The sequence below is a fragment of the Peromyscus maniculatus genome, chromosome 1, assembly GCF_049852395.1.
Source record: "Peromyscus maniculatus bairdii isolate BWxNUB_F1_BW_parent chromosome 1, HU_Pman_BW_mat_3.1, whole genome shotgun sequence".
In the NCBI taxonomy this organism is placed as follows: Eukaryota; Metazoa; Chordata; class Mammalia; order Rodentia; family Cricetidae; genus Peromyscus; species Peromyscus maniculatus.
The window spans coordinates 30052415-30079185 of NC_134852.1; the positions used below are offsets into that span (position 1 = coordinate 30052415).

At 53.0% G+C, this 26771-nt stretch overlaps 1 protein-coding gene across 2 annotated transcripts in view; it reads left to right on the plus strand.

The window, feature by feature from the left end:
- Exoc3l2 (exocyst complex component 3 like 2) overlaps nt 1-19545 on the plus strand; it is a 32109-nt gene extending 12564 nt beyond the window's left edge. For both annotated transcript variants that reach the window (XM_076572932.1, XM_076572934.1), the window contains exons 4-12: nt 2395-2506; nt 4938-5039; nt 5140-5240; nt 5891-6001; nt 8816-8951; nt 12670-12792; nt 13220-13375; nt 15628-15749; nt 17982-19545. In XM_076572932.1, the coding sequence (XP_076429047.1) occupies nt 2395-2506; nt 4938-5039; nt 5140-5240; nt 5891-6001; nt 8816-8951; nt 12670-12792; nt 13220-13375; nt 15628-15749; nt 17982-18273 (1255 nt within the window). In that variant the 3' untranslated portion in view covers nt 18274-19545. The remainder of the gene's footprint in view (nt 1-2394; nt 2507-4937; nt 5040-5139; nt 5241-5890; nt 6002-8815; nt 8952-12669; nt 12793-13219; nt 13376-15627; nt 15750-17981) is intronic.
- The last annotated feature ends 7226 nt before the right edge of the window (nt 19546-26771 follow it).

Below are 26771 nucleotides of genomic sequence, written 5' to 3' on the forward strand. Positions count from 1 at the left end.
CAGGCTAGCTGCTGAGTGCTGTGGACCTTCTGGGAAATGGTGAACGGTTCATAACATGAACAGGACCAGCTGTCCACCCTTCCAGTCCCAGGAGTTTAGCATTGTGAATCTCTGTCCCACTGACCCTCGGTCTGAGAGAATTCCAGAAGGCAGCGGGGTGTGATACCCCACGCCTGTATTCCTGACGCTAGGGAGGTAGAGGCAGGTGGATCTCTGTGAGTTTCAGAACAGCCTAGTCTACGTGGTGAGCGCTAGGACAGCCCGGACTATATAGAAAGACCCTGTCTCAATAAAATAAAATGAGATAAAGTTGTAAGGGACCAGTGAGATGTCTCAGGGGTAAAGACACTTGCCATGCAAGCCTGGTTACGTGAGGTGGAACCCTGGAACCCATGTTAGGGTGGAAGGAGAAAAGAGACCCCACAAAGATGTCTCCTGGCCTGCACGCACACATGGCATGCCTGCCCCTTTTGACCATGCATACATGCAATAGTTAAAAAAAAGTAGCTCTCTTGCTGGGCAGTGGTGGCACATACCTTTCCTCCCAGCACTTGGGAAGCAGAAGCAGGCAGATTTCTTAGTTCAAGGTCAGCCTGGTCTACAGAGCGAGTTCCAGGGCAGCCAGGGCAACACAAGGAAACCTGGTCTCAAAACAAAACAAAATAAACAAACAAATGGAAAGAGTAGCTTCTGTCTCTGTCTCTCTCTGTCTCTCTGTTCTGGGAATTAAACCCTGGCCTTGCATGCTCTCACACTCTAGACAAGCAATCTGCCTCAGCCCCTTTTATCTTTCGTTAAGACGGGGTCTTAGTCTGTACCCCAGGTTGGATCTGAATTCACTCTGTACATCAGGCAAGCCTTGAACTTCCAATTTCCCCTCTCAGCCTTCCAAGTATCTAGAGAGACAAGCCAGCCACACAGATGTTTTTAAAAGATTTATTTCCTCTTCATTTGTGTGTGTGTACACACACGCACATGCACGTGTATGCATATATTGATGCTAATGGCAGCCGGAAGTGGGGGTGGATCCGGGGGAGCTGGACTGACAGGCGATTGTGAGCGGCCCAGTGTGGGTCCTGGAAACCAGACCCAGGTCATCTGTAGGAGCAGCAAGTGCTCTTCACAGCTGAACCCTCTCTCCAACCCCTGAATTTTTTTTTCCCGAGACAGGGTTTTTCTGCATAGCCTTGGCTGTCCTGGAACTCACTCTGTAGCCCAGGCTGGCCTTGAACTCACAGAGATCCACCTGCCTCTGCCTCCTGAGTACTGGGATTTTTTTTAAAAGGCTTGGTAGGTTTATAACTCTTCCAGCCTAGCATGTTGGAGCTAGGGAGCATACACCTCTGTTCCACTCCCTTTGGAGTATTGGACTTGGCCACTGTTGACCCTGACTGTCCCCACACTGTTGAGTTCTGTTATAGCTCAGCACCACAGGCCCTTCCTCCCAATTCTAGAGTCTTACATCTTGTGAGCCTCTGAATCCCCAAATGGACTATACTTGTGGGGGGTTGGAGGGCATGATGTGGAGATAACTCATTGGGTTGGGCATCATGCCTTCTCTGAGAGGAAATAAGTTAGCCACCTCTAAATCACACATCAGAGAAGGAACGGATGTAGCAAAATCAGGACCGTGGTGCTCGGTGTAGTCACACAAATTTGTACTCTCAAGCAACTGGGAGGCAGAGGCAGGAGGATCAGGAGTTCAAAGTGAGCCTGGGCTATATATAGTGAGTACCAGGCTAGCCCGGGCTACACAGTCCCTAAAAATATCTAAAAGGTCAGAATACTGTCATCAAAATAGTAGGAAGGCTGAAGCTGGTAGCCATTAGAATTGATGTCAGTGAGGTCTCAGACGACCTGTGACAGGTGGAGGCAGGATATGGGTCCGGAAAGCTCTTTGAAGCGATAAGACACAGGCTAAGTCTGAATCAGAGGAAGATGGCATTTCTGACCAAGCAGATCCCACGAGGAAAAATCTTGTGAGGTTGGGTGATGGGAGGTGCGGGGTGGGCAATGATGATGATGTTACAGAGCCGCCCGAAAGGAGCTGGATTGGAAAGCCCCCCCCGCCCCCCATCCCCCCCCAGGTGAGGCAAAGCTCCTAAGGGTAGAAGCCCAAGGGAGCCTCTGCCCCCGCGAAGCTCCAATCTGCTCGCTCGCTCGCTCGTCAAGCCTGAACTTGACAGCTAAGTCTTGCCCGGACACCATCCATCAGGAGAGCTGACTCAGAGTGCTGGAGCCAAGGGAAACATAATTCTAAACACTTCCTTTGAGAGAGGAGAGGAAGGGAGTGGCCCAGGGTCGCGACACCGAGGCTGTGGGGACACGTGGAGGGGCCCCGGGGCCCTGCCCCACCTCTCACGGGCCTTTCTGTCTCTTACTTCCCCATCCCAGGGAGATCCTGGGCCTGGTAGACGTGGTCACCTTGGAGAATGGGGAGCTGGGGCCCCTTCTGTCCGCTGGCACCCTGCGTGGTTTGGAAGATGAATGTGTCACAGATGTGAAGGTACTTGGCCACTTGGGGTGGGGAGGGGACTCTGGCGGTCACAGGGGGGCTTGGCAAGCTCCCCTCCCCCGCTCACTGTTTCCACTTCCCTTTCCCTGTGGTGACCTGAGTTCTGTCCAAAGTCTTTTGACATAGACATCCAAAGCAAACCTTCCTCTCTTCCTTTTTCCTTCCTCTCTTTCCTCCCCTTTCCCTTCCTTCCCCATCTCTTTTTCTCTTTATTCTTAACTTTTTTCTTTTGACACAGAGCCTCAACCTCCCAGCGTTGAAATTACTGCCTGACCATTTCTACATTTTGTATCACCTCCCAAGTGTACCCCCAACACACAAAGGTTCGCTAGGTTCAGACCCCAGTCCCAGAGTCTCACCGCAAGGTCCCGATTGATGCTCACAGCAGCCCAGCGTGTCAGCATCTGGGCAACACACTCCCACATCTGAGAAGAGAAAGCAGTGAATGACCAGGACTGGTGGCACACTCCTTTAATCCCAGCCCTCGGGAAGCAGAGGCAGGCGGATGAATTCGGGCCAGCCTGGGCTACAGAGGGAGTTCCAGGCCAGCCAGGGCTGCATAGTGGGATTCTGTCTCAAAATCACAAAACAAAACAAAAACAAGTGGTTAGTGATGGGTCTGCTGGAGTCATCACATGTGAAGCTACCCTCACTCATTGAATGGAAGCACTAGGGAACCAGAGAGGCAAACCTCCAGAGTTCTTTGTTTTTGCCCTTCCACATTGCTGAGATGGAACAGGGGCCTTTTGAAAGTGCTCTACCACTGATCCACACCCCAGCCCCTCACTGGGGGATTCTAGGCAGGGGCTCTACCACTGAACCACACCCCAGCCCCTCACTGGGGGATTCTAGGCAGGGGCTCTACCACTGAGCCACACCCCAGCCCCTCACTGGGGGATTCTAGGCAGGGGCTCCACCACTGAGCCACACCCCCGCCCCTCACTGGGGGATTCTAGGCAGGGGCTCTACCACTGAGCCACACCTACAGCCCCTTACTGGGGGATTCTAGGCAGGGGCTCTACCACTGAGCCACACCCCAGCCCCTCACTGGGGGGTTCTAGGCAGGGGCTCTACCACTGAGCCACACCCCCAGCCCCTCACTGGGGGACTCTAGGCAGGGGCTCTACCACTGAGCTAAACACCTATCATTTACCCTTTGGCATTCTTGAATCAGAATTCAGGACTCTTAGGTGTGTCTTTCTGTGTACGGTGTCATGAATAACCCAGAGCCTTGTCCGTGTGAGGTCAAGGCCGTTCCACTGGGTTCCTTTCCCAGGAACCACAATAGGAGCATTTTAAACCAGTTGTTCGGCAGGACCCAGTAGCAGAGCCTTACCACCCTCAAACGGTGACATGTACACCACTTAACCCCCTTGGCTGTTAAAGTTTAAAAATACAAGTTGCAGTCAGACGTGGTAGCTCACCCCTTCAATTCCAGCATTTGGGGGGCAGAGGCACACAGATCTCTGAGTTTGAGGCCAGCCTGGTCTACAGAGTTTCAGGACAGCCAGGGCTACATGGAGAACCCTTGTCTGGAAAACAAACAAACAAACAAAACCCACAAATATGTGTGTGTGTGTATATATGTGTGTGTGACACACACACACACATACACACACACACACACACACACACATACACACACATACACACACATACACACATACACACACATATGGTGTTGGAGCTGGAGATGGCTAAGCAGCTAAGTGAAACTCAAGTTCAGTTTCTAGCGTCCTTATCAGCCAGTGCATGGCCACCTGTAATTCCAGCTCTAGGAATCTGACACCTTCTTCTGGCTTCTGTGGGCACTTACATTCGCACATACACACACACATACACACACCATATACACACACAAACATATGCACCACATACACACACACCTCATACACACACACACACATCACATACACATACACACACATATAAACACATAATACACACATAAACACATAAAAAAAGCAAATATAAATTTATCAAATCTCTCTCTCTCTCTTTCTCTCTCTCTCTCTCTCTCTCTCTCTCTCTCTCTCTCTCTCTCTCTCTCTCTCTCTCTCTCTCTCTCTCGGGCAGGGTTTCTGTGTAGCCCCTGGCTGTCCTGGAACTCTAGACCAGGCTGACCTCGAACCTCGAACTCACAGAGATCCGCCTGCCTTTGCCTTCCGAGTGCTGCGATTAAAGGTGTGCGTCACCAACATCTGCCTTATATATTTTTTAAAAAAATCCACACCACACCACACGGTTTTAATATTCAGTCCTAGACAGCAGGCGGGAAGGAGGAGGTGGGGGAGCCTCCAAGCATCTCCTTGACCGCGGAGTTTGTGGGTTGAGCCCAGAAATTCTTGGTGAAGCTGCTCAGGTGAGAGACCCAAGGTCCCAGGCTGCACCTGACTCCTGCTGGTCTATCCCCCTGTCTCAGGCTCAGACCCGTGCAGCCCTTCTCCGAGTGCTGCAGGAAGATGAGGAAAAGTGGGCCAGCATGGACTACAGGCCCAGCAACCTGGCCCAAGATGTTTGTGAGGTAGGAGGAGGAAGGGGATAGCCTGGGGCATGGGAGGGGAGGAAGGGGGACTGAACCCCCACAATCACCGTGAACCTTTTCCTCCCCCTGGTGCACACAGCTGCTGGAAGAACACACAGAGAGAGCGCCCCACATCAGTCAGGAGTTCGTGGAGAGAATGGCACACTGCTGTCTGGGCGGGCTGGCGGAGTTCCTGCAGAGGTGAGGGCCAGTGGGGGGAAGATGGGTCTGTGGGGGCTGCCGGAGTTCCTGCAGAGGTGAGGGCAGTGGGGTCTGTGCGGGCTGTCCATCAGGGTCTGGTTCACACTGAGACAGTCAGGATGAAAGGCAGAAGGCAGAAAGACAGCTGCTTGAAAGTGTGCACAGAAGGACTTGAGTTCAGTCCCAGGACCCATGTGAGATGGCTCACAACTGTCTGTACCCCCAGCTCCAGGGGGATCCCATGTCCATGGTCTCCCCAGGCACCAGCATGCATGTGCACAGAGACATACGCATATGCATAATTAAAAATAAAATTAATCTTTAAAAAGAAAGACAATTGTAATCCTGGAGGCGTGGCTCAGCAGTAGAAGACTTGCATAGACTCTTCCAATGAGGGGCTGGGGTGTGGCTCAGTGGTAGAGCCCCTGCCTAGAATCTCCCAGTGAGGGGCTGGGGTGTGGCTCAGTGGTAGAGCCCCTGCCTAGAATCCCCCAGTGAGGGGCTGGGGTGTGGCTCAGTGGTAGAGCCCCTGCCTAGAATCCCCAGTGAGGGGCTGGGGTGTGGCTCAGTGGTGGAGCCCCTGTGTCTGGCAGAGGCTCTGACCAGCAGCTCATGCCCTCTGCTGTGCCCATTGCCCCCTCTCCTGTCAGCTTCCAGCAGCGAGTGGAGCGATTCCACGAGAACCCAGTGATCCGTGAACTGCCCTCTGAGACCTACATCAGCAGGACTATCTCTCTGGTCAACTGTGGGCCCCCCCTGAGGTGAGAACACCCGTGGGGGACAGTGTGTGGGAGTCTGAGTGACAGCAGAACGGAGGAAACAGATCCTGGGGGAGGGGAGCGTAGACACGGGACTTCAGAGGCATCGGGTCTGGGGGATGGTGGGGGTGGTGACCCACGGCCGTCCAGACTGCAGCATCCATCCATCCAAGGGGAGTATCTGTGTTAGAACTGGAGAAATATCGAGGCTATACTCGGAGAATGGAATCCCGAGTTTGGATCCCTAGCAGCCATTGTAAACGCCAGGCATAATGAAACTCTTTTCTCAAAAAATAAGGTGGAGGCTTGAAAGATGGCTCGGTGCTTAAGAACACTGGCTAGGCCAGCTGTTGGTGGCGCACGCATTTAATCCCAGCACTCAGGAGGCAGAGTTTGAGGCCAGCCTGGTCTGCAGAGTGAGATTTAGGACAGGCACCAAAACTACACAGAGAAATCCTGTCTCGAAAAACAAACAAATAAGCAAACAAAAACAAAAACGACACTGGCTGTTCTTCTGTGGGACCTAGGTTCGATTCCCAGCACCAACTTTTTCAGGCTCACAACTGTGTGTAGCTCCAACTCCAAGGGATCTGGCGCCCTCTTCTGGCCTCCAAAGGCACCACATGCAAAGGAGGAACATTGATAGACATGCAGCAAAACACCCCATACACATAATTAAAAAAATTAAGCCATTGATGAAGACACCTCATATTCACCTGTGGCCCCCACATGTGCGTGCAAAGAAACCTTTCTTTTCTATTAACTTACTTTAAATTGCATTTAATTTTTGAGACAGGGTCTCTCTAGCTCCGACTGTCCTGGAATTTGCTATGTAGAGATGGACTGGGCAGGCTTTGAACTCTCAGAGGTCTGCTCTCCTCCACCTCCCGAGTGCTGGGATTAAATGGTACGTGCCCGGCCACATATAATTTTTAAATTTAACTTATTGGCTAGGTTTTTGGCACCGGGTCTCATGTATCACTGAACGTTTCTGATCCTCCTGCACCTGCCTCCCGAGGGCTGAGGGCACAGGCAATTGCCTCCATAACAGGCTTTGTTGATTAATTATCGCTGCTGAGATGAAGCCGAGCTCCTCACACCTGCTTACTACCCTACCACTGAGCTGCACCCCTAAATGGCCTTCATAAAATTGGGGGTTCAAGCGGGTGAGATGGCTCGGTGGTGAAAACTGATGGCAGCCAAGCCTGATGTCCTGACTTTCACCCCTGACATATGGTGGAAGGAGAGAGCTGTCCTCTGTCTCAAGATGTCCTCTGACCTCCACACGTGTGCCTTAGCAGGCATGCCCCCGTAAATAAAATGATAAATAATGATGATGATGATCCTCCTGACCACCAAATTCTGGCCCGTTTGGGAGAAATCAATGGTATTGGTATTATCCACATATATTCTGACTGGTAGTTTACACATTTACCAATGCACTCAAAAAGATAGCTGGGCATGGTGGCGCTCACCTTTAATCCCAGCACTTGGGAAGCAGAGGCAGGCGGAGCTCTGTGAGTTCGAGGCCAGCCTGGTCTACAGAGCGAGATCCAGGACAGCCAGGGCTACACAGAGAAACCCTGTCTTGGTGAAAAAAAAAAAACCTAAAGAAGGTAGAACCTGGGAGAATGGAGCCAATAAATGAGGCAGACTAAAGTCTGCAAGAGCCAACTTTTTTTTTTTTTTTTTTTTTGGTTTTTCGAGACAGGGTTTCTCTGTGTAGCTTTGCGCCTTTCCTGGAACTCACTTGGTAGCCCAGGCTGGCCTCGAACTCACAAAGATCCGCCTGCCTCTGCCTCCCGAGTGCTGGGATTAAAGGTGTGCACCACCACCGTCCGGCTCAGTTTATACTCTTAAGAGGAGTCGCCAGACAAGCCACACGTGGCAAACCATGTTTTTCCATAGAGGCATACATAGTAAGCAAATGTCTATAGCCAGTTGTGAGGACTGATCTGAAGCAAACTACCCACTATGCCTGGGAGGGCCATGAAAGCATTGTCCAAGAACAATTCTGTGTTTTTAATAAACTGAGGTCACAAGACTCTTGTCTTGGCTTCTTAGAGATTTCTCACAAGCACTCAGGACCCTTCTCACACAGCTCCATTCTTGGACTGTGTTCCGACAGTATCCGTATTTCAATATTTTACTGTGTGCACGTATATTGCTCTTTTTCTGTCCCCCCCCCCCCATTGATGGCGATCCAATCCAAGCCCTAGGAGACTGGGCAAGAGTTTTATCCTTGCATTGGATGGACCTTTAGTCTTTTTTTGTTTGTTTGTTTGTTTGTTTGTTTGTTTGTTTGTTTGTTTGTTTGAGACAGGGTTTCTCTGTGTAGTCCTGGCTGTCCTGGAACTCTCTCTCTGTAGACCAGGCTGGCCTCTGTCTCCCGAGCACTGGGATTAAAGGCATGTGCTATCACCGCCCGGCTCTCTTTCTTTTTAAAAAGTATTTATTCTTTGTGTGTGTGCACTTGCGTGCGCCTGTGTGTGTGTTTGCACGTAAATACAGTCCTCTCAGAGGTCAGAAGAGGGTGTGAGGTCCCATGGAGCTGGAGTTATGGATGGTTGTGAGCGGCCATGTGGGTGCTGGGAACTGAACCTGGCTTCGCTTAACCACTGAACCATCTCTCCAGCCCCATTCAGGCTAGTCTTAAAGTCACAGTGTAGCCCAGGCTGGCCTTGAACTTTACATCTCCCTGCCTCAGCTTCCTCAGTAATTGGGATCACAGATCTGCTGCCCCAGACCCAGCTGGTCCCCCGCAGGGGCGTTCAGACGGTGGAAGGGCTGGGCTCTGAACCCCGTTGATGCTCACAGGTCTTTGGCTGAGCGACTGGCCAGGGTGGGGCCCCCTGAAAGTGAGCCGGCTCGGGAAGCTTCAGCCATGGCTCTGGACCGTGTGACCCGACTCTGCCATCATGTCCTTGCCGAATTGTTATTCCAGGAACTACAGGTGAGTGAGACCGGGGACTGGGGTGGGGCTGTGCCAGGATGGATTGGCATCACCCCCCATGACTCAGTGTTCGGGGAAACAGAGGGCTGGGGGTGAATGCCATGTTGGAACTGTTTCGAGGGGGAGAAGGGGGGCATAGGAAGGAAGAGGTGGGAGGATGTGGCTGAGAGGGACGGGCAGAGAGATGCCAGCCAGAGAGGGCTTATTCCCTCCTGAGGTCCCCCAAAGTCATGCCCCTCCATGCCCCCAGAGCCTCCTCCAGCTACCGCGGGCCTCCTTAAATGCCGTGAGGGGGTGAGGTAATAAGTGGGTTAGGTCCTGTGTGGACCGCATGGAGGCAAAAAGCCATTCAGTAGCAGTATAAAGGGACCCTACGTACCCTTGCTCTGCTCAGAATCCACCCTAGACTCCCAGATCGCAGACAGAAAAAGCCAGAAGCCCTGCTGTGCCCCCAGGCTCCTCAGTCAGCTATTCTGAAACCTCTGAGTCTCCGCACACGCTTTCCTGCCTCTGGGCCCCAACCTTGCGGTTTCCTCTGCTCGGATGCTCCTCCTCCAATAGCCCGGGTCCCTCCTCGCTTCTTTCAAATCTTTTTGTTTGTTTTTCATTTGGTTTTTCATGACAGAGTTTCTCTGTGAAGTCCTAACTGTGCTGGAACTCTTTCTGTAGCCCAGGCTGGCCTCAAACTCACAGAGATCCACCTGGCTCTGCCTCCCCAGTGCTGAGGTTAAAGGTGTGCGCCACCACTGCCCAGCTTCTTTCATTCTTAGGGAGATGTTCCTGATTATTCCTTGGGCTTGAGAGATGGCTCAGTGGTTTAGAGCACTGTCTGTTCAGAGAACCTGAGTTCAACTTCCAGCACCCACATGGCAGCTTTCCAGTTCCAGGAGATCCAACACTCTCACACAAACAAATGTTCACATAAAAAAAAATAAATAAATAAAATATTTTTAAAAATACAGTACCTTTGGCCAGCCAGCTGTGGTGGCATGTGCTTTTAATCCCAGCATTCTGGAGGCAGCGTGAGGCCAGGCTAGTCTACAAAGTGAGTTCCAGGGCAGCCAGACTCACAGAGTGAGACCCCATCTCAATAAAACAAAATAAAATGCAACAGGACAGTGACTTGACCCAGACAGATAGGGGGCCAGTACACACCTCTACTTCCAGCTACTAGGAAAGCTGAGGCAGGAGGATCCCTTGAGCCTAGGAGTTCAGAGTCAACATGTCCAAAGGAGCTCTACCCCATCAGTTGCCGGAAGAGGAAGAATAGGGGTCCTGGAGAATTCCAGTATTCTCTCCCAAAGCACTCACTGCAGCAGGATATGCCAGAGCTTTGCTTTCCTGACCCTTTAGGAGCTGGAGACCAAGCTCAGGGCTCCCAACACTGGGCAGGGCTCTACCACTGAGCCACACCCCAGCCCCTCACTGGGGGATTCTAGGCAGGGGCTCTACCACTGAGCCACACCCCAGCCCCTCACTGGGGGATTCTAGGCAGGGGCTCTACCACTGAGCCACACCCCAGCCCCTCACTGGGGGACTCTAGGCAGGGGCTCTACCACTGAGCCACACCCCAGCCCCTCACTGGGGGATTCTAGGCAGGGGCTCTACCACTGAGCCACACCCCAGCCCCTCACTGGGGGATTCTAGGCAGGGGCTCTACCACTGAGCCACACCCCAGCCCCTCACTGGGGGATTCTAGGCAGGGGCTCTACCACTGAGCCACACCCCAGCCCCTCACTGGGGGACTCTAGGCAGGGGCTCTACCACTGAGCCACACCCCAGCCCCTCACTGGGGGATTCTAGGCAGGGGCTCTACCACTGAGCCACACCCCAGCCCCTCACTGGGGGATTCTAGGCAGGGGCTCTACCACTGAGCCACACCCCAGCCCCTCACTGGGGGACTCTAGGCAGGGGCTCTACCACTGAGCCACACCCCAGCCCCTCACTGGGGGATTCTAGGCAGGGGCTCTACCACTGAGCCACACCCCAGCCCCTCACTGGGGGATTCTTTTTTTTTTTTTTTTTTTTTTTTTTTTTTTTTTTTGGTTTTTCGAGGCAGGGTTTCTCTGTGTAGCTTTGTGCCTTTCCTGGAACTCACTTGGTAGCCCAGGCTGGCCTCGAACTCACAGAGATCCGCCTGCCTCTGCCTCCCGAGTGCTGGGATTAAAGGCGTGCGCCACCACCGCCCGGCCTCTCACTGGGGGATTCTAAGCAGGGGCTCTACCACTGAGCCACACCCCAGCCCCTTACTGGGGGATTCTAGGCAGGGGCTCTACCACTGAGCCACACCCCAGCCCCTCACTGGAGGATTCTAGGCAGGGGCTCTACCACTGATCTCCAACTCTCCCCCACTGAATCCTTCTTTTGTTTGTTTTAGACACAGTTTCACTATGTGGCCCAGGCTGGCTTGGAAGTCACAGAAATGTCCCTGCCTCTGCTTCTTCAGAGTGGGATTAAAGCTGGGGGGGGTGGTTAGGGGGCAGGGACAGGGTTTCTCTGTGTAGCCCTGGCTAGCCGGGAACTCACTATGTAGCCCAGGCTGACCTCAAAGTCCCATGACCTCCTGCCTCACCCTTCCGTATACCAGGCTTCCAGGCTTGAGTCTCCATGCCCAGAGAAGTCTGTGGTCTTCATCTTTACTCATATTGTATGTTTTGAGATACAAAATCAGAGGCACTGGAAGGTCTGAGAAAGCTGGTAGACGACAGAGGAAGGGAAGGAGTTTGGGGTTAGCCTGAGGTACATGAGACTCTGTCTGAAAAAGAAAATGATTAGGATATTATTCACTGATGGAGCAATTGAACTGATAATGATGATGATAAAGCCTGACTCAGTGGCACACACCTGTAGTCCCAGCACTCAGGAGGCAGAGGCAGGTGGATCTCTGTGAGTTCCAGGCCAGCCTGGTCTACAGAGAGAGTTCCAGGACAGCCAGGGCTACAGAAAGAAACCTTGTCTCAAAGAAACCAACATGATGATGATGATGATGATGATGATGATGATGATGATGATGATAAAGACGATGAGCACAGTTCTGAAAGTCCGAATGGTTTTGGAAGGAGGGTCCCCAATTTCTGCTGTTTTCAATCAGGGGTTCACTATGTATGGAACTCCCTATGTAGACCAGGCTGGCCTAGATCCTCCTCGGATGTCAGGATTAAACACGTGGCCACCACACCCAGCTTTGTGTTCCCACTTTTCATTTTGCGCTGCTCCCTGGACACATGTAAATGGTCTCTCTAGCCGGGTTGCTCTCTAGCCGGCTCTCACAAGCGCTGTCTGTCCGAATTCTACGTCTTTGAGGGCGCTTAGCCCTCCCTCTTCACTCCCCTGTCTGGCATCCTCCAGTCCTCTGATCCTGATTTCCCTCTCAGGAAGCCATTTTTGACACTGGCAGTCTGTGAGTCCCAGCAGGGCAGGGACCACCTCCTCCTCCTGTGTCCTCAATCCCGACACAGCCTTTGTTCTCCCCTTCGGGGAGTGTTTAAATGAAGTGTCCCCAGCCCGGAGTGGGGCACACACCTGTAATCCCAGTCCTTGGGACATGGAGGCCGGGCGATCGGGAGTTCAAGGCCAGCCTGTTACAGTGTGCATAAAAAAAAAAAAAAAAAAAAAAAAAAACCGATATGAAGGTTTTCCTAAGAGGTGTGTGGGAGGGTGGAGAGAGGAGGCTGTGACCCTCCCCTCCCCTCCCTCCCCTCCCCTCCGTCCTACCCAGCCGCACTTCAGCAAGCTGATGCGCAGGAAGTGGCTGAGCAGCTCCGAGGCTCTGGATGGCATCGTGGGCACACTCGGCGCCCAGGCCCTGGCCCTGCGCAGGATGCAGGATGAGCCTTACCAGGTGCGTTGACCGGATGGAGGGCTCGAGGGTGGAGATGCCCAGAGTGCTCTCCTCCTGGGGGAGACCCTATCAAGTGGGGTGTCGGTTGTCTGGAGGCACCTCAAGGATCTGGGGGCTGCAGTTGGGAGACGTGCCCCTGGGAACTAGGGTGCAGGGCCAGGTTGGGTGTCCTGCAAGGAAGAGTTTTGGGGGAGCCTAGGGTGGGGCACGCTTTAGGGAGAGTGGTATCTGATTCAGGGTCTGACAGCATAAGGGAGCTGTAGAGGGCCTAGCTGTAGAGGAGCTGGGCACTCGGTGAGAAGGGGCGGCTTCCCGTCGGGCGTCGTGAGTGCCGGGTTTGGATGCGCAGGGCGGGGAACCTGGGTTCCTCATGAACCTGCTGGGTTGGAGCGATCTAAAGAGTGTCCCGGCCTCCCACTGTCCCCAGGTGCTGGTGGCCGAACTGCACCGCCGGGCGCTGGTGGAGTACGTGCGACCACTGCTGCGCGGACGCCTGCGCTGCCGCTCGGCGCGGACCCGCAGCCGCGTGGCCGGGAGGCTCCGAGAGGATGCCGCGCAGCTGCAGCGGCTGTTTCGGCGGCTGGTGAGTGCCCGGCTGGGCTTGGGAAACGGAGGCTGGGGGTGGGGCTGGGGGGTGGGCTGCTAGGCTTCCAAAGCAGAACCAGGGAAGGCTCTTGGAAACGGACCTTCAACAGAAACTGGGTTCGTGATGGTGCACACCTGCCACCCAACATTAGGGAGATTGGGGCAGGAGGATCGCGAGTTTTAGACCGAAAAACAGCCCCCCAAAGAAGGGGGGGCGGGGATTGGAAAGATGGTTTAGGGTTAAAAGCCCTGGCTACTCTTGCAGAGAACTCAAGTTCTATTCCCAGCACCCCCGTGGCAGCTCATCCAACACTGTATTCCGGCTTCTGGGGCTCCAGGCATCCACACGGTGCAGAAAGAACACCTATACATATACAATAATTTTTTGTTTTGTTTTTGAGATGGTCTCTATGCACTCCGGGCTGCCCTGGAACTCGCTCTGTCGACCCAATTGGCCTCAAACTCACAAACTCCTTCCTCTGCCCTGTGAGTGCAGCCACTATGCCCGGCTAAAATATTTCCTTAAAGCAAAAAGCCATAAGGGCTGGAGAGATGGCTCAGAGGTTAAGAGCACTGGCTGCTCTTCCAGAGGACCTGGGTTCAATTCCCAGCAACCACATGGCAGCGCACAACTGTCTGTAACTCCAGTTCTTGGGAATCTGACACCTTCACACCAAAGCACCTAAAATAAAGTTAATAAATTATTAAAAAGATATTGCCGGGCGGTGGTGGCGCACGCCTTTAATCCCAGCACTCGGGAGGCAGAGCCAGAGGATCTCTGTGAGTTCAAGGCCAGCCTGGGCTACCAAGTGAGTCCCAGGAAAGGCACAAAGCTACACAGAGAAACCCTGTCTCAAAAAACCAAAAAAAAAAAAAAAAGATATACTGGGCATGGTAATCCTGTAATAACAGCACTGTGAAGGACGAGCCAGGAAGCCTGGTCTACATATTGAATCCCAGGCCAGCCAGGGCTATGTAGTGAGACCCTGTCTCAAAAAAGTAAAAGAAAACACCTCTGAATCCAAGTGTCATCAAATCCAAGGATTTACTGGTCCCCAGTTGTCATAGGTGGGGTGGGCGGGCGCGGGGGGGGGGGGGGGGGGGCATATACTCACCAGCAGCCTGTGTCCTTGGGAGTTTGCGTTTATTGAAACATTTTCAAGATAATTGTCGTGGGCTTCCGGGCAGCCCTAGGAGAGAGCACAGAATACCCCCTCAGGACATCTTAGCGATGCTTTGCGCATGGTAACATTTTGCACTTTTCGCTTTTGGTGGTAGGGTCTAAGGTGCAACCCAAATCCTTGCACATGCTGACCCTCGACCCCCGACTTGGAATGGTTCTACACCTCTGGATATGGAAACCCCAACCCCCCAGCCTCTGCCTACCTAGTGTTGGCATTTTTGTTTGTTTGGTTGGTTTTGGAGATAAGGCCTCAGGCAACTGAGACTCAAACTCGTCATGGCTGAAGATGAGATGACTTTGGACTCCAGATCCCACTGCCTCCACCTCCCACGTGCTGGGATGATAGGCATCTGCCACCAAACCTGGATGGCATAGGTTAGGGTTGTTTTGTTTTGAGACAGGGGTTATCTATGTAGCCTTGGCTGTCCTGGAGGGTGGATCAAGCTGGATTTGAACTCACACAGATCCGCCTGCCTCTGCCTCCCAAATGCTGGGATTAAAGGAGTGTGCCGCTTTAGCTGGCAGGGTTTTTGGTTTTTGTTTTGCTTTTCTTTCTTTCTTTCTTTCTTTCTTTTTCTTTTTGCTTTTTTTTTTTTTTTTTTTTTTTGCTTTTTCGAGACAGGGTTTCTCTGTGTAGTTTTGTGCCTTTCCTGGCCTTGAACTCACGACGATCCACCTGCCTCTGCCTCCAGAGTGCTGGGATTAAAGGCGTGAGCCACCACTGCCCGGCTTGTTTTGTTTTTCAAGACATGGTTTCTCTGTGTAGCCCTGGCTGTCCTGGAACTTGCTTTGTAGACCAGGCTGGCCTCAAACTCATAGAGATCCACCTGCTTCCCGAGTGCTGGGATTAAAGGTGTGTGCCACCACCAACTGGTCAACTGGCGGGTTTTAAATCCTGTGACCCAACCCCCGGATTTACATAAGTAAAGGGTCTAGCTACCCGCTGGCCAGAGTCTGCCTTCTGCGCCCTTTTACACGTGGGGAAGGGCCTGGGCAAGAGCAGGGCTCAGCACGGAAGGGGTACTGAGAGCTTGCATGGGGTGACCCTGGAGCCCTTGCCCCCGCAGGAGTCCCAGGCGTCCTGGCTGGACCAGGTGGTACCGCATTTGGCCGAGATCCTGCAGCTGGAGGACACTCCGAGCATCCAGGTGGAGGTCGGGGTGCTTGTGCGGGACTACCCAGACATCAGGTGAGATGCAGCCCGGCCCGGGTCTCCCTGGCATCCGTCCCAGCGTTTCCTGGCCCGCGCCAAGGCAGGGTGGCGGCGAGCGTGTCTGACGGCCGTTTCCTGCTGGGACCAGGGCATTCTTAATACGGTTTCCCTCCTTCGGCCGCCGCCGCCGCCACCAGAGCTCGCAAACAAACAAGCGGCCACAGGAAGCCCAGGGCAAGGGGGGCGCAGGCCGCCCGGCGGCAGGAAGGGCTGGCCACGCAGGGAGCCGCCGGGGACACGGACGGGGGACACACACGGGCATGCGGGCGCACGCTCGTTCGAATCTAGGTGGGCCACTTCCTTTGGCTGGGACCTTCCCTGGGTCTCATTCTTATCTGCTGCCCAGGCGTGGTGATACCCTGATTGTGGACTGGTTGCGGGAATTTCACCGTCGTCATTATCTAGGGCAGTCAGACTGTAACAAGCACAGTCCAGCCCGGTGTGGTGGCGCACGTCTTTAATCTCAGCACTCCGGAGGCAGGAGTTAGGTGGACCTCTTGAGTTCTGAGTTCGAGGCCAGCCTGGGCTAGAGTGAGTTCCAGGACAGCCAGAGCTATCTAGAGCACTAGACTCAAAAAAAAAGGAAGAAAGAAAGTGACTTTGAAAGATTTAAATGCTTAAATGACAGCTAGGGATGTCGCCAGTGGGCAGCACCTGCCTAGAATCTCCCCGTGAGGGCCTGAGGATATGGCTCAGTGGTAGAGCATTCACCTAGCACACATAAAGTTCTGGGTCCCATCCACAGCACCATAGGGGGATTGTAGAAATAGTAAAAGTAAGATTTTTATTTATTTGCTTGTTTGTTTTGTTTTGATTTCCAAGACAGGGTTTCTCTGTGTAGCCCTGGCTGTCCTGGATCTCACTCTGTAGACCAGGCTGGACTGGAACTCACAGAGATCCGCCTGCCTCTGCCTCCCGAGTGCTGGGATTAAAGGCGTGCCACCCCGGCATCTTTGTTTACTATTCTTAGGTTTTAGTTGTGGGGGTGGGGAGCACTCATGCCACTGGGCAAATGTGAGGGTCAAAGGTCACCTTGCAAGGGGTCATTTCTCTCCTTCCACCGTGTGATTGATTCCCAGGGATTTCTGAACTCCAGCTCTCAGGTTTAGCGGCCAGTGCCTCGAGACATCTTGACAGCCCTCGTTTGGGGTTTGTTCTGAGGCAGCCTGGGTTGGTTGGTTTCCGATGTGTGGCAATCCTCCTGCCTCGGGGCTGGGATCGCAGGCCCGATCTATCACATCAGTTTTGGAGGTCTGTTTTGGCTGAGTGAGGTGGAGTGGAGACAGTAGCTGGGATTTAGGATGAGGTCTTGCAGAACACAGTTGGTTTTGAACTCAAGGATGACTCGACCGTGAATTGTAACCCTGTCCTGGGACTTCCAGAGGTGCCCCTTTGGGGGACTGTGTCAGGAGTAAAGTGGGTGTGTTCTAGGGGATGGGTCTGGACCGATCTAAATGAAGTGAGTTGAGGTTTGGCTGTCCGAGGTGGGGGAGATCCAGACCTGCAGAGAGGGGGTTGGGATGTAGCGGGGTGACCCTCTTAGGCTGAGTGAGGACAGTGGGACCGCTGGGTGTGCCGCAGTGTCCACCAAGTGAGAGTCCGCCTGGACCAAGGTCAGGAAGTAGCAGCACAGGTGCGTAAGCCTGCTGGCCAGGAGGCTGAGAGAATCAGAAGCTCAAGGCAAACCTGGACAATTTGGTGAGACTGTCTGAAAATAAAACCTAAAAGGAAGGCTAGAGACACAGTTCAGAGGAAGAGCCCCTGCCTAGAATCCCCCAGTGAGGGGCTGGGGGTGTGGCTCAGTGGTAGAGCCCCTGCCTAGAATCCCCCAGTGAGGGGCTGGGGTGTGGCTCAGTGGTAGAGCCCCTGCCTAGAACCCTCCAGGCGTGAGATCCTTGCTTCAGTCTCCATTACCGTAAAAATTCTTTTGAAGAGTAGACTGGTGAGGTAAGTTAGGGTGAAGACTGAAAGCTAAATTAATGAGGATTAGAGACGCCGGACCAAAGGACGTTCCGACTGGGCTTGGAGGTGAGCGTTCTGGAAGATTCCACCTGGGAAATGTGGAAATGGCCACAGGAGACAGGAACAAGGGATGGCACTTGGAGATGAGACAGGGTTCCAGAGTCCACGCGGGGTGCACGGACGGGCTGGGTGCCGCCTGGATCCCGGGACCCTCCGGTGAGTACCCCTGTGCGCCTCTCCCTGCAGGCGCAAGCATGTGGCAGCCCTCCTGGACATCAGAGGACTGCGGAACGCAGCTGCCCGTCAGGAGATTCTGGCGGTGGCCCGGGACCTGGAACTCTCTGAAGGTGGTGCCCTATCACCCGCTCGGGACCGCGCCTTCTTTGCGGACATCCCCGTGCCCCGCTCATCCTTCTGCCTCGGCCTCCCTCTCCTCCTGGGGCGCCTCCCGGTCTCCCGGCTGGCCAGGCCCAGCCTGGCTTGTCTGCCCCTGCGGCCACGGCCTCCGTCGTCAGTTCGAGCCAGAGCCCAGCGCTGAGGCTGCTGGTGCCCATGCTGCTGCTGATCCACCCTCCTCCCTCCCACGTGACCCCTGGCCTGAGACGCGGGCCTCCGGGACGGGAGGTGCCTTGGCTAGCCCACCCAGCCCGGAGTGTCCCCCCTAGAAGGGAAACAGAGGCCGGGATGAGTGAAGAGTCCTCCCCCCCTCCCCCCCCAGGCCACCGAGGTCATTCCCGGCACCCTCCTCCCCCATAGCCCAGCATGGCGGGGAGCCTTCTGGAAGGCTCTACACAAATATCCCCGCCCCACCTCCTCTTCCCTCACCTCAAGGTCTGGCCCCCATCCAACGTACTAAGGAATGGTAGATACTTAGAATAAAGAGGTTTCTATTTAACACTAGGAAGGGCAGAGTCCCAAGCGCAGGGGAGGGCAGACAGGGCCCGGGGCCAAGCGCTCTTTGCACACACCCAAGGCCACCAGGGCTGGGGTCCAACTCCGAGGGAGGACAGCGAACGTGCACAGGAGCCGCAGCAGGCCAGACTCTGCCCAGCTGCCCGCTGATCCCGGGTCCTTGATCTGTGTGGCTCCGAGGCAGGCGCTCGACCGCTCTGAGCCGGACACCTCTATTTTATTTATCCCGGTGTCTGACGCTCTGGGTTCCCTGTTGCCACCTTGGCACGGCCCTCCCCATCCATGCTTAGCGAGGGGAGCCTTGTCCAGAGAGGAAGGAGCTGGGGGGTTGGGCCGGCGGCATCCAGGGCGCCCTCCTGGGTTGATGCAGGAAAAGTCTCAGGGTGGGAAAATTTCCAGCCTCTCAAGCCGGAGCCCAGCCGGATCCGAGTCCCCACTTAGTCCTTGAGGTCATCTCCCTGCTGACCTCTGCCCCTCCGGCCTCAGCTGGACGGCTTGTGATGGATGCTTCCTGGCCTGGGTTGTGTTTTATTTTATTTTTTTTTTTCCCTGAGAAGTCAGAAAGAGGAGGCAGCCAGGGGTCAGCCCGGGGGCCGGGGTTGGAACCTCACGCACGTCTCTCTGGACATTGGCAACAACATGGGGGCCCTAGGCTCCACGAGTCTCCGGCTGTGTGCTTCAGAAGGGAAGCTGTCCGTCTCTGGGTTGTGCTTCCTGTCTCTCCTGGGAAATTGCTAAACTTCTCTCTGTCCGTGAGACGCCCAGAGGATGTCCCGCCTCCTTCCTTGACCTTCTGAAAGTGACACCTCAATGTCATTGACGTACAGGAGAGGGGAACTGACTGGGCAGGCTGTTGCGTTGGTGGGCGCTTGCACAATTACACATGTATTTCATCTCAGCGTGGTCATGCTTTGTCGTTTTCTGAGTCCCTGTTCCATCACTGAGAAGCGGCCTTCTTCTCTTCACGCTTGGTGACAAGCAGGTTGGGTGCTGAGGCAAAATAACAGAGGCATAGGGCCAGACCGGACTGCATCTCAAGACCACACCCCACACAAAAGGGGTGTGTGGGATCAGTGAGATGGCATTGTGGTAAAGGTGCCTGCCACCAAGCTTAACAGACCGAGTGTGAGCCGCTGGACCCAAGAAAACACACACACACACACACACACACACACACACACACACACACACACACCTAATAACAAATGGAATGTAGATTCTCACTGCCCTTTTTGGCTAAGGTCTTCCCAAGTAGCCCAGGCTGGCCTTGAACTCACGGAGATCCACTTGCCTCTGCCTCCTGAGTGCTGGGATTAAAGGTGTGTGCCACCATGCCCAGCTATTATTTTGAGACAAGATCTTGCCTGTAGCCTAAGCTAGTCTAGCTCTCCATTCTCCTGCCTCGGGCTCCCAAGTGCTGGGATTATATACATGAACCGCCCTGGTGTTTTGTTTTGTTTTGTTTTGTTTTTGTTTTTGACACGGCACCTGGGCCACTTCATCCAGGGTGAAACCCCGGAAATGTGCAGTACCTGACACTGGGGTGCATATATGTGCCCCGGAGTGCCATATGTCCGTGAAGAGGAATGACAGGCCAGTGGCAGCCACGGTGGCACAGGCGTACTACCCAGTTGGGGACATTGCAGCGGCAGGAGGGCCATGAGTTGGGGGCCAACCTGATCTCCATGAATTCCAAGTCAGCCTGGGCTACAAAGCTAGACCCTGTCTCAAAACAGTAAAAGGGCCTGGCTGGGGAGATGTGGCCCAGGGTAAAAGGCCTTTGCGACACTTTCAGAGGATCATCCTCATGTTCCCAGTTCCCAGCGCGTACATCGGGCAGCCTTCTGCCTGTAATTCCAGCTCGGGGAGATCCGATGCCTTGGGCATCCTCAGACGCCCAGACTCACTTACACAGTTACACACAAATAGATATGTAATCATAAACAAACAAACAAACAAATAAATAAATAAATGAACATGGCTGGAGAGATGGCTTGGCAGTCAGAGAACTCGTTGCTCTTCCAGAGGACCTGGGTTCAGTTTCCAGCACCCACATGGCTGCTCACACTGCCTATAACTGCAGTTCCAGGGGATCCAGCGCCGCCCTCTAACCTCCCCAGACAGCAGGCATGCATGGACATACTTGCTGGCCAAACACGTAAATAAATCAAACTTCAAACTTGTTGAGTGGTAAGTAAATCTCTAAAGAGAGAGAGACATCAAGCATCGGTACCCGACTCAGTTCAGATTAGCCTTGAGAGTGTCACACGTGAATGGACGAAGCCGGATACAGAGTGGGATTTGACTCAGATGGGCCCAACCACTTCTGGGAAGAGAAATGGAAGAGAGAAGACTCTCTGACTGGGCTTGAGACCACAATCATTTACTCCATCAACAAACTGGAGCCAGGATCCAAAGCCAGCCGGGGGTAGATGAAGGGCCACGCCAGAGGCTGAGATGGGAGGCCTGTGAGTTGAAGGCCAGCCTGGGGGGTAGTGACATCCCATCTCAAAGAAGCAAGTCAAGGGTGTAATTCAGTGGCTACACCCTTACCTCAAATCCTCCAGTGAGGGGCTGGGGCCATGGTCAGCAGTAGAGCCCCTGCCTAGAATCCCCCAGTGAGGGGCTGGGGGTGTGGCTCAGTGGTAGAGCCCCTGCCTAGAATCCCCCAGTGAGGGGCTGGGGTGTGGCTCAGTGGTAGAGCCCCTGCCTAGAATCCCCCAGTGAGGGGCTGGGGTGTGGCTCAGTGGTAGAGCCCCTGCCTAGAATCCCCCAGTGAGGGGCTGGGGGTGTGGCTCAGTGGTAGAGCACTTGGGTAACATCGAAATTGTTAGAGGAAATCACAAAACACCAATGGACAGGGGCTGGAGAGATGTCTTGGTGGTTAAGAGCATTGGCTGCTCTTCCAGAGGACCTGGGGTCAATTCCCAGCATCCACATGACAGCTCACAGCTGTCTGTAACTCCAGTTTCAGGGGATCTGACATCCTTACACAGACATATATGCAGGCAAACACCAAGGCACATAAAATAAAAATAAATGAATTACTAAAAAAAAAAAAAAAAAAAAACCCAATGGGCAAAGGGTATATTGTGCAGTCTTCTGTGGCCCAAAGGAACGCTGTGTATGAGATTAAAGATCGGAGCCCAGGGCCTGGAGAGAGGCTCAGCATGTAAAGGCACTGGCCGCCAAGTCTTACAACCTTAGTGTGATCCTCAGGTTCACAGGGCAGGAGGAGATAACCCTCACCAGTTGTCCTCTGGCCCTCTGAACTACCTATTGGAGCGTCCAACAAGCCAGACAACTACCATATCCAGGAACTGGGCTGGACAGACACAAAAACGTCACCACAAGGGTGACGGCAGCCCCTCCCCAGCCAGCTGTATGCAATTCTGCCCTAAATGCACGTGGCCTCGGGAGCGGCACGTGGTGGCGGGGAGGGACCAGGGGCTTGGGGGCTCCCTCTATGCAGCCGTGAGGGCATCATCGCTCCGGCTGGGCGCAGACCTTCCAGTGTGGCGGCTGACCACAGCCCCTCACCCCTGCTCTTCGAGGACCCCTAACCAAGCCTCTGGTCCCCAGGTGAACTTTGGCAGAATGTACCTCAGTTTGTTGCTGGGACCTTGGGAGGAGGTAGACATTGTTTACAACTCCCCGGAGGAAGAAATTTTAGAAACACTTCCATGTGTGTGCTTGCATTAAAGAAATAAACAAATAAATGCATATTTTCAAAAAGACTGGAGGTGGCCTTCCTGTTCTGATCTAGAATATTCCCCAAACTCCCTATCTGTGGGGAGCTGGGTATGTAACAGAACCCTAAAGACAGCCCCTGAGGTTTGCCCACAGTGCCCCACGGCACACACATGGGGGGGGGGTCCTGCTTTTCAGGTCTATAAGCTTAGATATTGTTGGATGTAGAATCTTTGGTGTTCCATACTCAGCTGAGGCTGGCCTTGAACTTCTGATTCCCCTGACTCAGCCTTCCAAGTATGGGGACTATAGGCATGTACCTCAATGCCTGGTTCTTTTTTTCTTTCTGTACATTTATTTATTATGTATTGTGCGCAAACGTCTGAGGTCAGAGACAATTTCTCTCTTTTCAGCATGTGGGTTCCAGGACTCGAACTCGGAGCTTTGAGTGTGGCTGCAAATGCCTTTACCCACCACGAGCCGTCTCACTAGCCCCCACCTTCCGATTTTCTTCTCATTTTAGTCTTATATAATTCCTATTTTCTTAACTTCCTTTTTTGACCTCCAGGCTATTTACTTTCCAAATACTTGTGGTGTTTTGAGATATCCTCTTGAATTTGATTTCCGCTGTGGTCAGAGAAAATACTTTGTAATATTTCAATATAAACAATATTAAAAAAATAAAAAATAATAAATAATAAAAAGGCACGACTTGCCTTTTTGCCCAGCCAACCCTACCCTTTAAATATTTGTGTTACATATTTATTTATTTGTGTGTGTGTGTGTGTGTGTGTGTGTGTGTGTGTGTGTGTGTGAGTGTGTGGTGTGTGTGTGTGTGTGTGTGTGTGTCTGTGTGTGTGCCACGGTGCACATGGAGATCAGAGGACCAGAGTCTGTTCTCTTCCGCCATGTGGGATCGATCGGGAGATGGAACTCAGGTCTGGCATGTTGGCAGGAGCCCTTTCTTACTGAACCATCTGGATGGCCCAATTAAAGATTTTTTTTCAAAGCAGGAGACAAAGCAGGGCATTCAGACATACCGAAGGTTCAGGACATATCTGCCGTGACAGTCCACGGAATGTCACAGGAAGGCCTGGGGCCAGAGGGAGAGCTAGCTACCAGATGGGAATGTGGATCTGCACAGTGAAAAACATAAGCTGGCCTTCGGTCTTCGAATTATCTAAGCTTCTTTCGTACAAAATGAACTGTTTACCGGGAAACATGCACCTGGTATGGTGGTGCCGGAGCATCCACCCCAGCACCAAGGGGCTGAGGCGGGAGAAAGAGGACGATGCACATTAGTGAGGCGCAGAACCTGAGCAGGGAGACTGTGGCCTCAATCTCCTGGGGTTCCCGTGCCGTGTGAATCAGTGTTATTATGTCCCCTGTGGGTCATCTCTGATCAGTCGTAGATGGAGACAAGCTTCTAGGATGTCAGAACCAAGGGCCCCAGTGGGTGAATCACAAGTGTGAGGTCCTGAGTTCGAATCCTCCCGGGAACTCACAAAAAGCCAGGCACTGGAAAATCAAACAGTGAAGGGGAAGAGAAATAGGAATCTCACTTAAACAACTTAAGAAAAACACAGCTCTCTGAACAGATGAAGATAGGTTTCTTCTGTATCCCAGAATCTAATCAATATTTATATGTGAATAATATAGCTATTATTTGGCTTAAAAGGGCTTATTGGGAAATGTTATCATTTTTACTATTTTCTACAGAGAAAATATTTTCCAGTTTCAAATAACCCTGGACTTTTGAATTATAACCTGTTTTTATGTTCAGAAAAAAAAAAATAAAGCCAGGCACTGGAGGCATCTGTAATCAGTGCTCCTTTGGTAAGGCGGGAGGCAGAGACAGGAGAATTCCCAGGAACTTCTGGGTCAGCTAACCTGGTGTAGGCGACAGTGAACCGGAGACTCTGTCTCAAACAAGGTAGATGGCAAGGACTCAAGGCTGTCCTCTGACCTCTACACAGGCACTGTGGTACATGTGTGCCTGCACACACACAGATGAGCACAATCACTCACACACACACACACATACACAAACACACACACACTCACACACACAGATGAGCACAATCACTCACACACACACACACAGATTTTTTTTTGTTTGTTGTTTGAGATAGGGTTTCCCTGACTGTCCTGGAACTACTTCTGTAGACCAGGCTGGTCTTGAACTCATAGAGATCCCCTGTCTCTGCCTCCCTGAGTGCTGGGATTAAAGGCGTGTGCCACCACTGCCCGGCAACGGGGTCTATTATATGTAACCCTCGCTGGCCTGAAACTCCATTCTAGCACATCTCTAATCTCAGCACTCAGAGGTGGAGGCAGAAAGTGCTCTGAGTTCGAGGCCAGCCTGGTCTACAGAGCGAGTTCCAGAACACCCAGGGCTACAGAGAGAAACTTTGTCTCCAATAAAATGTAATAACACCCCCCTAAATGATATAATACCCCCTAAAACAAACAAACAAACAAACAAACCAGCATGGAGCGTTGGCACAGGTCTGTAATCCTAGAAAACAGAAACTCAAGGTTATCCCCAGGGAGTTCCTGGCCAGCTTGGGCTACCTGAGACCTAGCCCCTTGACCACAAAAAAATTTAAAATAAAAATTTAGATCACCCATAAGCTCCAGGTGGCAGTACTGTGCCCCACCCCAGATAAGTAATTTTTGAAAAAATAGAACCGGAGATTATGAAGGGTCAGAACCAGGCTCAGGGCAGACAGGTGTTGGGGCGGCGCATTGTGGAAGGACGCTCACTAAGGTCCGTAGTTTGTTACTGTTTCGATTTAATTCCCACAGGCAACAACATCCCGTCTTCTCAGGATTTCCAACAGAGGGCGGCAGAGAGCCAGGGAGAGGCCCGGGCAGCTAGCACAGTATCCCATTTTAATGACAGTTTAACTGGGAACTGGCTTAACCATGCCTTGGGTTAACCATGCATACAGGGTTCACTGTGCAAGCGAGACATGCCTGGTCACTCGAGCCGTCCGGAGAAGACCGGCTCAGACACTGTGCCCACGCGGGAGATTGGCATGGGGCCGTCACCTGCATAGATGGGGTACCCCAGGGCCTCTGATAGTTCTGTACATAGATCTCCAGCTATCAGGGGAGGTCGGCATGCACTTAGCACTCTTGCTCTGGAGAAGGGATAGAAGGGGAAGGGTGTCAGGCCCTCAGCCCCCCCCTCTGTCCCCACCCACTACCTACCCGTGGCCCCCCACCCCTCCCCTAGACCCAGCTACATTCCTGCATCAACTACAGATTCTGCCTGTTGGCTGGTTCACCCCCAACTTGGACCCAACCAGGTCCTGGTTGGAGACACTGTCCAGCCCCAACTTCTATTCTGTGTGTGTGTGTGTGTGTGTGTGTGTGTGTGTGTGTGTGTGTAAATAGTACATGCACACAGTGTAATCATATGTACTCATGAGGAGGCCAGAGTAGGTTGCTGACATCCTCTCCTGTGCCCCCCCCCCCCCCCCCCCCCGCTGCCCCAACTGCCCTTTGCCTTACTGCTTTGAGACCGGGTCCCACTGAACCAGACGTTTGCCTTTCTGCTTGGCTGGCTGGCCAACCAGCTCTCGGGCTCTACTGTCTTCCCCACCCCCTACGCTAGGGTTACAGGCATATGCAGCTATGTGTGCTGGGGATTGGAACCCAGATATGCATGCTTCTGGAGCAAGTGCTCTTAGCCACTGGTCCTTTTTCTCAGTCCCTCTCAACTCTGTTCTTGACCAGCTGAGCACCCTAGTTTTTCCCTACCTCCTGGAGTGGTGGTTCACGCCTATAACCCAGCACTTGGGAGGCTGAGGCAGAAGGATTGCTCTGAGTTTGTGGTCAGTTGGGCTCCACAGTGCATTCAAAGCCACCTTAGGCTACATAGTGGCGTATCAGCACCCTGTCTCCAAACAAAACAAACCCTCACCACCTCTTTCCATGAAGCTTACATGTGTGCTAGTGTAGGAAGACAGCTCTAAACAAAATAAATAAACACAAGGTGCAGAGGCAGCTGTCTTAGCCCCTTGTCCTGGGGCTGCGATAAAATGCCTTGATAAAGGGGTTTATCCTGGCCCATGGTTTTGGGGTGCAGTTCATCATGGAGGGAAAGTTGATGTTGTAGGGGCTTGAAGTAGTTGGTCACATTGCATCCACAACACAACGGGAAGCAGAAAAGGATGAAGGCTTGCTCCACCTGGTCCAGGATCCCAGCCAGGGGATGCTGCCACCCACAGTGGGCAGATATTCCTGCTTCAGGTAAGGAAATGAAGATAACCCCCACAGGTATGCCCAGAGGTGAGTCTCCTGGATGATCCCAGGTTCTGTCAAGTTGACAATCAACCGCAACTCTTAGGGACATCCACATGCACGCTCCTGTATGTCTTTCTCTTACCATCATGCTTAAAGTCTATATTAAAATTCCTTGGTCAG